Source organism: Charadrius vociferus, unplaced genomic scaffold (genome assembly GCF_000708025.1).
Source record: "Charadrius vociferus isolate BGI_N301 unplaced genomic scaffold, ASM70802v2 scaffold323, whole genome shotgun sequence".
Lineage (NCBI taxonomy): Eukaryota > Metazoa > Chordata > Aves > Charadriiformes > Charadriidae > Charadrius > Charadrius vociferus.
In genome coordinates this window covers 1,778,512-1,794,241 of record NW_009647692.1, presented here as the reverse complement: position 1 = coordinate 1,794,241, position 15,730 = coordinate 1,778,512, and the positions used below count along the sequence as shown (strand labels likewise).

The 15,730-nt window shown below is 50.2% G+C and overlaps 1 protein-coding gene across 1 annotated transcript in view; it reads right to left on the bottom strand.

Moving 5' to 3' along the window:
* The window catches only part of MSI2 (musashi RNA-binding protein 2), a 258,982-nt gene that overhangs the window by 1,504 nt on the left and 241,748 nt on the right, over positions 1-15,730 (bottom strand). The window contains exons 10-11 of the mRNA XM_009881482.1: positions 4,054-4,262; positions 2,209-2,286 (exon numbers count right to left, since the gene is read on the bottom strand). Of these exons, the coding sequence (XP_009879784.1) occupies positions 2,245-2,286; positions 4,054-4,262 (251 nt within the window). The 3' untranslated portion in view covers positions 2,209-2,244. The remainder of the gene's footprint in view (positions 1-2,208; positions 2,287-4,053; positions 4,263-15,730) is intronic.

The window sequence follows — 15,730 nt, the reverse complement described above, 5'->3', positions numbered from 1 at the left end:
AGGCGGACACGGGACACGGAGGAGAGCGCGAGTTAATGGAGCTCAATTGGCATTTTTAACAACCCCCCCCCCCAAAAAAAGCGTTGGCAAACGCTGTGCGAAGCCGCGGCGCGCTCCCATCCACGCCAGGGGTGAGTGTGGAGCTGCCCGGCTGGAATGCAGAGCCTGTCCTGCCACCGCCGCCGCGGGAGAGTGGATTTAAGGTCTGCGCTGCCCACAGGGTCCAGCTCCGTCCCCGCGGGGAGCAGCGCGCCGGCTCAGCCTGGAGCCGGGGTCAGCGCTGCGCTGCTCGGCTTTCGCCACCATAAAATGCCACTTGATATATCGGAGGGAGAAAAATTGTTCCTCGGGCGACTGTTACGCCGGGGATTTACAAGGCTTCGGTAAAATGAGTTTTTTTCTGGAGGCACGGCTAAAGTACTTGAAAGGTAACAACTTCTACGGGGGCACACTGCGGTGGTGATGATTTATTTTATAAGGCGGCTCCAGCTTCTACCGCTCCGCTTAGCGTTGAGGTGGAAATAAATATTAGGGGACTGGTTCTGCGGGCGGCCGCTCGCAGGGCTGGCTGCGGCGAGGAATGCACTCTGGGTGCACGTTTTTTGGGGGTGACCTCCACAAGCCGTCCCCAAACAAAGGTGAGGCGTGCGGGACCGGCCGGTCCCTGCCCCACGCCACCCCAGTGCCGCGGGGAGCGGGGTCCGCCGGGGGACCCGACGCCTCGGGGTGCACCGCCGCAGGAGGAGTTTCCAACTCAGCGGTCCTTGAGGAATTAATAATAAGGCTCATTTCCTCCTCTCAAAATCTATTTTAATTAGTAATGAGCAACATTAAAAGCACTTTCTGTTTTTAAGTCATTAATGGTTTGAGTCTTAACACTGGCCAGTAAATGATGGTTACAGTTTGATGTGTTGTGGTAAGTGTAAAATGATTACAATACATTAATCTGATGAACGCTGCCTTCATCGCAGCGTTATTAGCATGAATTATGATGTTCTGCTCAGGTCTCCAGCCGGCGCCGTGTACCACCTCGTTATTACACAGGCTGACGGCCCAGCGAACGTGAAGGATCCTGACAAATTGATCTGTGAACATACACTGATACGAGCAAATAATAACCGGGATTAAAGCAAGAGTGCTTATGCCACTTTTTTTCTTTCCCATAAAAAATACTACTTGGTGGAGCAAATCAATTGAGGGAACAATTTCAGGTAATCTTGGGTGTGTGTGGGTAGATGAAGAGTAAATAGAAAACCCCTTTATCCACTAGTATTTAGGTATAAACCTGTTTTTATATAATTTAAAGCCTCCAAATGTTTTCCACAGTTCCCAGCCCCTCGACTAACTGTAATTCTAATTTCATACACCGATTTTGAAAGTAAAACATGTGACGTTGATCAGGCAGCGCCGGGCAAAAGGCAGAGAAATAAAATCTGTCACATCCATTACATTTGTCCGTACAGACTCAGAGCTCTAGAGCCAACCCCGTGCCATTTAATGGGGCTAACTTCCGTTTTTCATTGACTGACTTCTCTAATCTACTCTATTCTCGGTCTAAGAATACTTGTTTGCAAAGATGAATATGCCAAAGGCCAAAAAAACAATAAAAAAATTTAAACATTTAATTAGCTGGAGCTTAGTTCAAAGGGTAGGAAACTGGCAGCGATCCAAGGATGCATTACTCAGGTAATGTCTTTAATTTAATTTGCTTAGGTTTAATTTTTTTTTTTTTTTAATCTTGATAATTGCTCTATGGTTACTAGTTACAATGTTATCTTTTAGCTGTAATATTTGGTATAGCACTTAATTAAGAATGATGGTTTCTGTGTAAGAAAGCAGTGGGGCTCATCTATTTTTAGACCGGCGCGTTGGTAGCAGATCTGTAATCCCCGTCGAGATGCTGTCAGCTGGCACTGGGGCCCTTCCCCGCAGGTTTCTGGGATCGCTGGGTTTTCTGCGGGGTTTTTTGGCTCTCCGAATTATTGCCACCGAGTGTCGTGAATATGAAAATGTGACTTTTCGGGGGTTTAGCTCCCGATCTGTCTTCCAGTTTCCAACCCGTGAGATTGATTTGAATAACATAAATCACAGAAAGGAATGATTAAAGGCCAAGGAAAGACGAAATGAAGATAAAAAGTTGTTCACTTAAAGTAAATATAGGGGAGATGGTAGTTTAGCACAAAGTACAAATGGTATATACTGTAATACCTCCAAGTGAGATGGCAACCAACCATGTGTAACGTTTCAATGGTATCCATTTGTAAAAGCCGTTGCAATCAAAGGTCCCTAAAATTGTACAATTGTTAAGTTCATCAGTGCTCTATACATGGGAACAGATGATTATTAATTTTGGCAAGAAATTATCAAAGGACTTGAAAGACTGTGTTGCCAGCATGAATAGGTATTTCCGAGAGCTCTTCTGGTCAGCGGGGACTCGGTGCGCTGGACCCTAGGGTTACCTTTCCGAGACCGTAATCTTCTCATTCCCCCAGTTGCAAAAATAAGCTTTGGGGTTTCCCTTCTTTGTTTTTAAACCAGGGTTAGTAAATGGAGAGTGTTAAGTAAATATATACGTAAAAAAAGCTCTGGGATTCTTTGCAGTTATTGGGGGAAATTAAGAGGCTGCCAATCTGCAAGTCAAATCCAAAATCGTTCTCTGGAGAAGCGTCAGTGCAGACAAATCCGGATCCCCAGGCTCATACCTCCCCCCCTATTACTTGAAAAATCGGGATGACGCTGAGGCCAAAGTGCCCAAGTTTTCAAGAACAAACAGGTCTTTTTCTTTAGGTGAAAAATGGAAATAAGAGGTGTTGGAAGTGGTGAGAGATGGCAGTTTATATTGCGGTAGCTCTTAGCAGAGCAATAATATTCTGCGTTTGGTACTAGAATTGATCCGAAGGGACTGTCAAGTCCCCGGTGTGACTGCCGGAGGGGCAGGACCAGGACGGGAACTGAGCAGGAGGGCACAAACGGAGGCAGCGGGACTTTTTTGTCTTTCTGGGGACTGGTTGCTTATGCAATAGAAATAACAATTTCAGGAACTTTGTCTGCACTACGCTGCCACTCCCCCCACTCATCCGATTCAGTCAGAGAGTGAAATTCTCTGCTCGGTCTGAGGGATCTTGGGGGAGCCCTCTGTACTTTGCCAGGTTCATCGTACCAGAGGGGAAAAAAAAATAAATCTCATCATTTTACTAAAAATAGGGAAGCAACTTCATTTGCAGTTTTTCTGCTTGGGAGACTGACAGCCACCAAAGAGGTCCGACCACATTCATGCTAACACACACAGGTGACACAGCGCGATCTGAAAACCAGCATGCAGCTTTGTTAAGCAAATCTCCGTTGCCCATCATTAGTGAGACTGCAGACCCACGCCGCGTTAAAGAGGTACTTCTCCAATGACGTGACGACAAAACGGAAGCGACTTACTCATAACCTGCAGATTTTAAGGACTTTGAGCGATGCCGTATCGGGCTGGAAGTGACCCAGGTGGTCAGCAAACGCCAGCGTCCACCCCGGTCCCCAGGGATGCTGCAGTTAGAGGGACGGGCGGTGGGGAGCGGGACAGCCCTGCGGCGGGATGGCCATCCCCTCGCCAGGGTGGCTGTGGGCAGCCCTGGGGTCCCACCGGCCCAATTAATGAGCTGCTTTTTGCTCGTTTAGGTGGGAGCAGTGACCGGTGCGTTATCTGCAAATGGGCGTATCAGCCAGGACGGGTGGTTGGGCTGATACAAAGCCCGTATAGATAAGCAGAAACTTTAAAGCCCATCATTATTAAATATTTCCTTTGGAAATGTGTTGAGTCTGGGCTGCAGAAGGCGTCAGACGAGCGTTTCCAGCCAAGTTGGGAACTGGAGTGGTGCAGCTCCAGTGGGTCGGGGACAGCTCTAGCAGGCTACGGCAGTAAGGCGCCACGCTTGCCGTCAGGTCAAAATTAACAAAAAAAAAACCCCAACAACTCCCCCCTCCCAACATCATTAAACAATGACCCCCGCCCCTCCCCTTGACCGACAAGCGGAGGCGGTGGCTCTGGTGCCCACACGCGGTACTTACGGCGATCCCGTGGCCGAAGCCGGAGCCCGGCTGCGGGCTGGCGGCGCTTATGTAGTTACCCACGCCGGAGTCTTGGCTGGCCGTGCCGGAGAGGTCCGCGACGGGCCCTGGGCTGTTGGCCCCGGGGAAGCCTCCGGGTCGGGCTGGGTTGGAGCCTGCCGGGGAAGCGGGTGCGCCAAAATTCGGTTGAGCACTGTAGCTATTCAAGACTGGTGTGCAGAGAATAAAGCTGGGTATGAGGCCAGACGCCGGGCATGCACCGTTATTACAAAGCCAAACACCAGAATAAACAGCCTAGGCCCAACTTCTAACACTTAACCAAGGCCATGCGATAGGAGAGCAAGTACTGGATAAGAGTCAGCCCGTACTACTACGAAGCTTAGAGCTCCAAAAATATATATATGGATATATATAAAAAAAAAAGAACAATCATTCAACACACTACTGCAACCAGAGACTGGAGGTGCTCATTTTCACCAAATTATCACAAAATATAATAGATATTTTTCAACATCTGACTTGATGCTCATGCAGTAGTAACAAGTTCTCTAGGTCTGGGCACGCCGAGACAGCATTCACATCCCATGCAAACTACAAAGGAACTAGTTTGAGACTACACATTGTGGTAATATTGATATTAAAATGTTGACAGCAAATAACTTCAATCGCGTCTAGGAAAATCGTTTTTGGATCCATTCGATACTTTTGAAAAAAAACCCGCCCTTTTGAATCAGTAAGCTGTAGAAATAGTTCAATAGTTGATTTTTTTTTTTCTTTAAATGGTATGGAATGGAACAGTTTGGAATTTTTTTCTTTTTTTAGTATGACCAAGTTGAGTGTTTTTTATTTAGTTTTTTTCCTTTTGATTTGGAGAGCGAAGACCTACCTTCGTCTCCAAAACCATGCTTGGGACATCAACCAAAATTAAACAAATAAATAAAGATCAAAAGCAAAAAAGAATTCCAGAGGGTGTATGACAACTCACCTCCTAATGTGGAAGTAAAAGAAAATTTTATTTTTTTCCTCCCTTTATTTTTTTTTTGAGACAGAAAAACAATGTAAATAAGAATGATACTAAAGAATAAATTTAGATATTAAAGCATGTTAGATGATCAGGCTTCTGGCATTTCTCACAGGTTGCTCTTGGATGTAAAATTTATGAGTAAGAAGTTTCAATGCAAAAGAAAAGTTAGCGGACTAGGAGGAGCTGGATGGAAATGGCTTGCGGGAAGCTGGCGCTACACCCGGGTGGTACTCGCAAGGTCCTTCGGGAGCACACGGAGACTTGCCTGCCCGCACCCACTAGCGTCTCACCGCATCCCCACCGCATCCCCGCTGCCAGCGGGTACCGGCAGCACCGAGGCACACACTGCAAATGGCTAACGGCTGGCCGCCAGCCTCCCGGTGACCGGGGCTGAGCGCGCTGCTCAAGCCCAGCGGTGGTGGCGAACACCGCAGCCTCCCCAGGAGCCCCAGTCGGGCACCGCGGGTACCAGTACGACCGGGCACCCGACCCACGGCACAGCCCATCACCTCCACGTTCGAGCCCGCGCCAAGATTTCTTCAGCCTTTTCCTCTGGCTGCGACTTCCCACGTATCTTCATTAAGCACTAAAAAGGGTTTATAAAGTTTGATAGCCTGCAGTAACCCTCGGCCGCTAGCCCGCAGGTCAGAGCCGCGCTCACCCACCGCAGGGTTTTACTGGGGATGGAGACGAGCCCGGGAGAAAGCCCCGCTCACCCGCCGAGGGCAGCCCCAGGGAAGGCTTCGGCAGCACCTTATGTGGGCTGCGGTGGGCTCAGCCTGGGCTTGCTGCTGGGCCACCACCTCTCCTGCCCTGGCCCCTTCCCCCTGCACCGCCCTCCCGAGATGCGTGTCTCCCCCCCGTTTTCAAATGAATGAATTAACCGGTCCAAAAAAGTCAACCCGGCAGCTGTCGGCTCTGCAATGACAGGAAAGTAAATTTTATAAAATAAACGATTTAATGCAGCTCTGAACCGGTAGCAGGGGAGAGTAAGTAGGACATCTAAGCTAGCAAGTTAAAAGAAATAAGGCATGAGAGAGTAAACAGTTTTTGGAATTCACTGGCAAACAAAGCGCCTTTTTTATTATTAAAGATTAAATGTCAAGATAACATTTGGCCTTCTCACTCACGAAGAAAAATATCCAGCTGAGATGTTCAAAAGCCCTTTATTACTGTAAGCTAGCACTTTTTTTTCCCTTTTCTTCCTTCTGCTTCAATAAAATGGATGTGAGCTTTACTGCCAAGGCACACAGAAAACCCAGTTGGCTGCTCCGAGCAAAGGCAGGAGCGCGGCAGAGGGACACGGTAAGGCGAGGAGGGATCCTGTCAGTAAAATACTCCCAACAAACCCCGTTGGCAGGGCCAGGGGAGCCCATCGCACCCCACCGCCTCGGGGCCAGGGGCAGGGACTGGCCTCGGCCCCGGGCAACTGCCCATGCGATGCCCAGAGCCACCCGCCGTCACATCCGCGGCGGGCAGGAGCAGCGCACGCCATGCGCCGATGGGCCGTGGCGATGCCGTGGCTAACAGGACAGACAGACGCCCACCGTGGCAACCAGAGGGAGAGTTCTGCATCATTGACCCGCAACCACAGAACTATGCACGGGTGACAAGGGGACACGCTTTGCCGCGTCCTGAAACCTTGCAAACGGAGACTGAGGAGCCATGGTGAGAGGCTCTGTGCCCCCATACATCCCACCCCGGCCACTGCCATTTACATCTCTACGAAGACTGGAAACACTGGTTTTCATACCTGCAGAAAGAGCTGGCCACTGGTTATTCAAAAGTCCTTCTGACTGTGAGTATTTAATGTAAGAAAAAGGTGACTTTCTACCCCCTGAGCATCAGCTGACCACTCCACACTGCTCACAGGAGTGCCTGTGGGAAAAGGGGAACACCGAAAGCACGCCTGCCGCTCCATCGCCGGGGACTGCCGTGCGGAGCCCGGGGATGCCCCGGCACCGCTCCGCTCCGCCTGCTCAACAGCTGCCCGGAGCACGCTGTAGAGAGGGCTGGAAGCTTTCACAGAGCTGACACTTTGCTCCCGACCCAATAAATGAAACAGAAAAGCTCTTGTAATTACCAGGAGGCTAAGCACTCCTCAGAAGGCCGTATTTTAACGATTCACTCAGCCATGGTGAGTTGCTAAATATTTGTCTTCTTACAATAGCAGCACATAAGCTCACCTGGAGCCAGAGGCGCTTTTACCATCGCTTTGAAACAACAGCAAAGGGACCTTGAACGACTTTCCCGACGTGCAAAATGTGATGCGTTCTGGTAAGAAATACCTGGAAACAAATTTGTTTTACACAAACCTGGAACAATCTGAGACTAATATGAAGAAGAACCCCTCCCCCCAAAACCCTCCAGGCTCCAGATACTCTTTCAAGTCCTCAAAGAAAATTTAAGATTCCTTGGAGACATGTATCTTTATGACAAAGTTCCTCATGTCGGCTCAGTCGCCGGAGGAGGCAGAAGCTGTCCACGACACACGGCTGCTGCGAGCTGCGGGAATCGCAGAGCACTAAGATTGATGCCTTGCAGGCTGGAAGGAATCTGAGACGTCCCCCCCAGCCACCGACATCCTGCGGTCAGGACGGGAAATAATTAAGGGCAGACGTTCGGAAGCACGTTGCTGAAAAACTGGCAGGCGATTGCGCTGTCCCAGGAGAGGGAACCACTGACCATGTCTTGATGTCAGTCAGTGGGGACCAGGAGCAAAGCTCAACCTAGTGCCTGGTGCCACCAGAGGTACTGGCCAAACTGACCAAGTATCTCCTGACTTTGGTTTGCCGGGAGCACCCATCAGACTGAATCAGCATTGCCTGGGGGTCGGCAGGGCCATCTCCTCCCCTTCCAAAGACCGCCAGCATCCAGGAAGTCAAAGTGCCCGTTTCCAACATGTTCCGAAGGGTTCAGGTCCAATTGACCAACCAATTGCACAGGAAACCATCCTGAACTGGACATTCTCGCAGCTCTGAGGTTGTACCTAAGTGCCTCCAAGTCAAGGCCTTCCCTGCACATAATTTACAATCCCAAGTGTCACCGGGAAGCCCTGTGACAGTTCAAGGTCAGGAGAGATAAAGAAAAGATTACGTGTGTCTGTAAGTCACAGCTAACCAACTTTTATCTTCTTCAGCCGCACAGCAACCCTCTGGGTTACAGAAGCTCCTTCCTAATGCCCACGGAGATCAGGAGACAGCAGCCAAGAGATGGGAACAAGGAATTTAATGTAGTGTTTGCTTCACTTTGAATTTGCTGTGGTTTTTCTTACGGAAAAGACTCTAAGCCTGTGAATTTTATCAGTAAGTGAACGTTTGCCTGCAGGCCAGATGGACAGTCTCTACCTGCTCTACCCTGCCCAGCGCCGTGGTGGCTTGGGGAGCACTGAAAGCAGCAAGGGAAAGTGAGATGGGGCACAAGATATTGAAGCAAATGTGGGTTCATTAAGCAGCCCCAGAATAGGCTTTTTTAAAATGCAAAGTGTCCACGATGGTGGAGTTGGGAGAGTCAAAACAATCATCGGTACTGTCTCCATCTTCCAGAGGTGGTGGGAAGAGACAAAGAAATGCCATTGCTGACAGGGCTGGAAACGGATAAAAGGACCTTTGACTCGGTGCCTTGCCACAAACCACTGCCGGTGTTTAGTATTTACAGCGGTCAGGTTTTACTATGGCAAAACCCAGGTACTGCTCTGCTGCAGCATGCGCCCGCGCACGGGGTCTTGTCTCAGGGACATGTTTGGTGCAATCATGCATGTTTGCTGCACCCTCTCCTCTGCTCAAGCTGCATCTCCTCAACAGAGAACCTACTGAAAGTCTTTCTGCTAAAATAATTGTGAATTTGGAGAGAATTTTAAAATGCATCCATAACCTCAAGACAGAGCTTCAGCGAGCAAGGCTATTTTATTACTACCTCATCTCGGCATCCTTTAGCAGAGCCGTCTTTATCCACATTTAACATATGTGTAAGACGCTTCTCAACGCAACGTTCAGACAACAAGTGATTTATATCAAGAGGCCGAGAGCTGGAGCCCCAAAGGCAGCCGGCAGCCTGGGTTCATGCAGAGGCAGGAGGCTCAGTGCTACAAAACGCTCCGCTGGGAGCAGGGATGGAGCTCGCTGGAGCTCCCTTATCAAGTGCCTTCTCCTGCAAACTGCCGTGTTAACACAGACCCTGCTCATACATTAATCCGCGTTCAACAAGAAAGGTCACCACTAAAAGATAAACTCTCTTTCGATGAACTCTTGAGAAATTTCTAAGTCAGGATTCATTATGACATTTGCCTTAGCGACCGACATATTACACTAACGAGGATCCAAACGCCTCGCTGCAGGGGTGGGGAGGGCAGCTGGGTAAAGCACAACAAGTCGGATGCTGGAATCCCACCCAAATAAACTCAATTCAGCCATGAATGACGAGGGGAAAGAGGGAGGGAAAGGGAGAAGAAATGTAAGGATTTTGACATTACTGTCCTACAAGGAGAACTTGCGTGGTATTGGTCTGATGGTCAGTTCCTGAGGGCCTAGTAAATTAGAGGTGATGACAAAACAACGCTTCTAAGCACCACTGAAGTTCGTTGTATTTCAAAGGAAACAAACCTGGTGAAATATGTACAGAGGTGTCAGACAGGCACTGCACGGGGACCGCGGTCCGCCGCACACAGCCCACGTGGAGCCTTCGGTGACAACACCTTTCCCTCTCCTACAGCACCAAACCCCAAAGACTTAAACACCATTGCTAGGGGAGGACTGGATCCCACATCAGTTTCTTCACCATTAACTACTGGGGGTTTGCTTTTTTTTTTTAACACATAACAAATATGAATACAAAAGAAAGGCGAAGAACGGTGAAAAACGCGGTTGGATAACCTCACGGCTGCCCTTCCAGCCATGGCGCACAGGCAAGAAAACCCTCATGTTTGAAAGAAACCACCACACGATTTACTGGATTTCCTCTTTGAGAAGAAGCAGGATACTTCAGGATGAGATACAGCGCATCGTTATCACAGTCAGAAATACATTTTGGACTTGAGAGAGCAGCTGAGAGCAGAACAGAGCTGGCTGGAGCCACCCCAGCTTCTCCCCATCGGCAGGCACCCATGTCCCCTGCCTCCACCCCGCAGGGACGTGTCTGCGGGTAACGCTGGGACACCACGGCTGCGCGTGTGCATTGGTCAGTACTAAACCAACACTCCCAGAGACCTGTCTCACGGCACTCGATCGCCACCTGCACCTCCTGGAGAGGTCTCCTCATCCCGAGTGCTCTGCCTGGGAAGGCGCTGCCCTCCCCCTGTACTCCTCAGTTTCTCTAAAGCGGCTCCTTCTCATCAGAAATTAATTTTTAATCTCACACCGAGCATCTTCTACACCCAGTGCTTGTCATCCCCAGCACTTCTTTCCTCGGAGGCCCTCCTCGCTCCTGCCTTGTCCTGCCGGCCCCGGGTGCCTCTCCGTACAACCAGCCTTCTCGACAACTTGTTGAGCCAGCGCTCTAATTTCTGGATGACTCTCTCATCTACCATAAACAGCCATGCACAATTTGGCAGGCATTTCTACCATCAGTGTTTATGATAATAACTACACGTGCTTGAAAGCAGCAGGAAATTTCCAATATAACTATCATTAAGACAAAATGCTTTAAATCAAAGCCATTACCCACTACCAAGACTCAAAGCTCACAAGATGAGGCTGTTTTTCTGTCTTTATGAAAAATTCATATAACATGCTGCAAACATCATCTTCCAGCTCGAAGGAGTAAATGATATAACAGCACTGAGTGCTGCCGGCAGGGATGGAAAGGGGCAGGGGACGGGGGCACAGGGCAGGGAGGTGCCGCTTGGCAGCAGCCCGGCGGGCTGAGCCCACGGAGAGCAGGCACCCCAGTCCCGTCGGCAGCACCACGCCGACGGTATTTATTCGCACGCACTGCCGCCTGTCCCTCTGCCTGCGACGGGGTCAGCAGAGCTGCAAAGCGGGGTCCCAAGCAGCCCAGCTGGGACAGGGAACTACACCGCAGTCTGGAGGCATTTAATTTGAGTCACTCGGGATTTACCGCTGGATTTTAAGCGAAGATTTTCACGGAAGGAGTATCACCTGTTACCCAAGCGTTCAAGCCTGCTGTTACTGCCTTTGCAACAACCCAAGCACAAACGCTGCAAGGACATTACAGTAAAACCGTGGCGACTGGAGCAGGGAAGATCGTGCCCTTCCTTGGGGAGCCCGTGTGTCCTGAAGCATGAGCACTAATGGCCACGTTGTCGCGTGCGTGACGAACAGCCCAGCAGTCACAGTGTGACGCTGATACTTTAAATAACCAGCCACAGTATGGACTGCGGGAAAACTTCAGCACCACATGCAAATCTTACATCATTAGTGCTTAGAGCCTTATAAATATCATTAGCCAGCACTGCACCCATGTTACAGATAGTCTGGCCAAAGCCAATTCTTTGTGCATTCGCAGCTGAAGTTAATAGGAGCTTGTATGTTGCTTTTCAGAGATGCTAACAACCAAGATGTGATTTGCCCAAGACTGGATGTACAAATTAATGCCAGCCTGAAATAAGACGTCAGTGCTCCTCGTTCTGGGTTGCCTATTTCAGGCTGCAAGAGTGCACGGGCACAGCACTGAGAATTAAATGCTCACAATCAGGGTCTTTTTTTCTATACCAATCACTGCACACAGCTCCAGCTAGAGGCACAAATACATTTGTTTGCGGTCAGGATGAACTATCAGAAGCATCACTTTCTTGTCTCTGTGTTTTTACATACAGTGTTGTTTTATGTCTGAGGCAGCACGCGGCACACCTCAAATTCAGATCAATGCTCAAACTCAAAAACATCTCAGAAATAATGAGCTGGAAACACACGGATATTCTGGAGAGTAACAACATACAAACAGCTCCCAACTAGCTGAAAGAGAAAGTGGGAGAGAAACCAGAAAAACAAATAACCCCAGTGTTACAATTAGAGGTGCCATTTAGTACATCTCTGGCGGGGACCTGCAAAGCGCAGCACTTCGCTCCGGCTCTTCCCAAGCAGACTTGAAAAGCAAACAGCTCTCTGTAAGAAGCCCGTGGCAGACAGAGCTCCTCTGCGAGCATTAAGAGCCATAGATATTTTGCTTATGACAGCCGGTTCAGTCCTGACTCTGGAAAATCAAACCGCGAGCTTTGTGCCGTCCCCGCTGCCCCTGCCATGGCTCTGTGACGGGGAGCAGCCAGACAGCCCGGGGTTAGTGGCAGTGGTTGTCCCTCCCCTGCAGCTATATTGGCCCTGCAGGGAAAAAAATAAAATAAAACAACTGTCAGGCTCATCAGTAAAATAAGTGGTGATGAGGCCAAGAGACACTGAGAGCAGCTATCTGCCATAACAAGGTACTATTTGTACGTTATTTTCTATCTGCAGTCACACTTTAAAAGGTTGTTCTGCCTCTGCAGCCCCTTTGGAAACGGCTTCACACATCAAAATATCGCAGGGATAACGACAGAAAGCAGTGGGTGGTGAGCAGGTTCCCGGCTCAGCAATTACCGCTGGAAGTGAGCAGAGCACGGGGAGGGGGGGCTGCCGCCGGCCCCCGGCCCCGGCGCGGGGCTGCTGACAGTAATTCACACCCCTCGGACCCGCGCCTGGCAGCAGCCCGAGCTGTGAGGAACCGAGCCGTGAGGAACCGAGCCGGACATGGCGGGGCGATAATGGCAATTGGGACCTTGCGGCAACTGCTCCTGACGTGGCCCCATCGCCCTCCCTTCGCAGTGCAGCACGGGGACGTCTGCTCCAGCCCCAGCGCGGATGCTGAGCAGGCGGCACGGACACCTAAGCTGCCTTAGATGAGCAGACAGCCAGAGCTGGGCCGTTTCCACAAGCTTGGGCCAGCTAAAAATTCAACTGGTGCAGGTGTTTTAAAAACCCACCGCCGTCCCTCTCGTGCAGGCTGCAGGCACGGGAGCAGCACCCGCTTCTGCCAAACCCTGCGGTGAACGCACCCTGAGCCCCCGCCACGGCTGGAAGCTGATGATGTGCACCAATTTGCAGAAGAAAAGACACAAAATTCAAGGTCCTCAAGGCCAGCTTTTCTAAAAGTCCTGCAGTTACAGAGCAGGACAACTAAATGCGCTTTCCAGCTTGGCTGCAATTTTTTGCGAACGCTCAATATTTATTGCCTAATCACATTTTCCATATTGCAAGTTAGCAGTGTCACTCTCGCGCCGGGCCGAGTGCTACACGGAGGCCACACAAAGCTTCGCCTGTAGAAGCTGCAATCAGGGAGCCAGCTCTTGTCACAGCCTTACAAAAGGATTTCCTCTTGAGCAGCTCATCTTTAATCATTATAAAAGCACAGAAGTTTAATCCATTTTTGATGTAAGCGCTAATAGCTTTGTGTCCTTGAAGTTCAAAGTGGTCTTCGTGCATGTCGCTAATTAGCCGAGCAAGCAGCCATTCAGCTCCCTCTCATGTTTCTAATTAGATCCTTAACAACAAACAAATGTCGACCTTACAAAGGCTGTGCTACGTTTCCCTCCATTAGTTAAACAGTTTGGGAGGGATGTGGTTCCCGACCGTCCGCAACCCACCTCCCAGCACAGCGCTGGAGGGTTTTGGGCCGGGGGCACTCGGGTGCCTCTGCTGCCCGTTGCAGAGGTTCCACCTTACTGGCGCTCGTTTCCAGGGGTGCGGAGCACCCTGGGGCTGCGGGGAGGGGGGTGACCGCCCCACGGCACCCGTCCCACCAGGCCGGCCATGGCCCACCTCTGCGCTGCTCCGCTCGCCCTCCCCATGGGCGAGGGATGCTCACCGGCTGCGTTGAGACAAATAAAACAGGGAGGTAAACTCTGTCCCGTTAGTCATCTCCCTAACAGGTTTCTCTGTCAATTTAACTGGTTTTACAGTTAATTTAAAATCTGGTGTGCTTTCACGTTTACATACTTCGCATCAAATGCTTGGGATTGTTTTCTTCCACTCTTTTTTGGCACTCGATGTTTGTAACGTGCTGCACCGGCGCCATTTCAGCAGCACCGCACTCGCACTTTCACCTGCTCGGGTTTTCGGGCAAGCGCTTTGCTGGAGCCCTGGCTCTGCAGTGGAGCAGCCCCTGCACCGCGGCATCCCCAGCCGGTGCTGCCCACCGGCACGGCCCTGCGCCCTCCCTCGGGCAACGCCGGGCTAGGGGGGATAAATGAAGAGATTTCTGCATCAGGGAACTGCCGCCATCGCGCTTCTCTCGCACACAACTCGGAGGGCTGCGGCTGCTCGCTGTTTCGCAGCATCTGACCCCAGCGCTGTACCCGCTGTCTGTGTCTGCACATTAAGCTTTAACACTTATTACCATCCATCCAACTGGCAAATAAGGGCTAAAGCTCGTGATGCTGTGCTAGCGCAGACCTCTCTCTAATAATTTTTCTGCTTAAAATGAAGGAAGCGCCGAGCCAGGCGACGCCGGCGCTTTCACCTCGTGCTGGGTAACACGAAAGCTGTTGCTACTTTTACCATGGGCGACCACATCTGCATTAATTGTTTACCACAGCCCGGACAGGTCTTTTATTAATATTAATGAGTAACAGGGAACAAAAGGCCCCTTTATTTTTAGCCTACTCTAATTGCGTAGTAATTACTCATCTACAAAACAAATGAGCCGAACTCCATTGCCATAGCAACAGAAACTCCGGCCTCCCACTGTACCACATTAACTGGCTATCACTCCTGTTAATTTTAAATTGAAGCCTTTTGTACAATAACAGACAATACAGGAGGAAAATGAAAACAAAAACAGATCTTTGTTTTGCTGCATATTTTAAGTCTCCGTAGCAGGAGGGCATTGCCCGAGGACACCTTCCCGCTGCTGATGGATGCCCATGGGCTGGATGGGTGCCTGGGAGCGCGGGGGGGTTATCCAGGTTAACAGAAGAGAAACGCAGCCCACAGACCCCCCCAGTGCTCTCCCGGCAGTGATCCTCTCCCGTGGGAAGGTCTGCACCAGGGGCCTGCACACAGGGAGGTGCTGGGCGCTGTCAGCAGACGTACCTCCTGCACGCGTGGCCAGTAACAACACCCCTCCAAATAAAACCTGAGCTCATCGACGAGGAGACGCTGCTGCCCACCACGCGGTGCCTGGGGGAGAGCTGGTGGCACCACCTCTGCTGTCGGCTGCTAATACGCCCTGGCTGGGGAGGATTTGAGCACAGACACCTGAGAGTCCTCATAGCATAAAGCTGTGGGCTCTTGCTTTAACTAGCAGGAAATACCCTTAAAAAGACCCAGCTGTGTGAATTTATTGTTTTTAAATAGCTCAAGTTTATATACCTGCAGACCAATTTTGCCTTCTCTGGCAATTACTAAACCACCACGCTCCTAAAGCTAATCCAGAGCCAGATGCATGCTAACATCTGCTGCAAGGAAAAACTCCACTGCTTCTTTTTCAGTTTTCTATTTCGGAGAGGAGAGAGAGGAAAAAAAAAATAACTGTAATTATGTATTTACTTTTAAAGCATTTGGGGAGAGAATCAGCATGAAAATACTCACAATAGTATGTCAGTAAAATGTGCGCTGCGTCACATTTAGTAGTTGTTCCACTAATGGGTAACAGCCTGCGACTGCTGCCAGACAGGCAAGTTACCCCTCAGCTCAGGGAGTACTTTACACGTTTAGTGATTAAAAT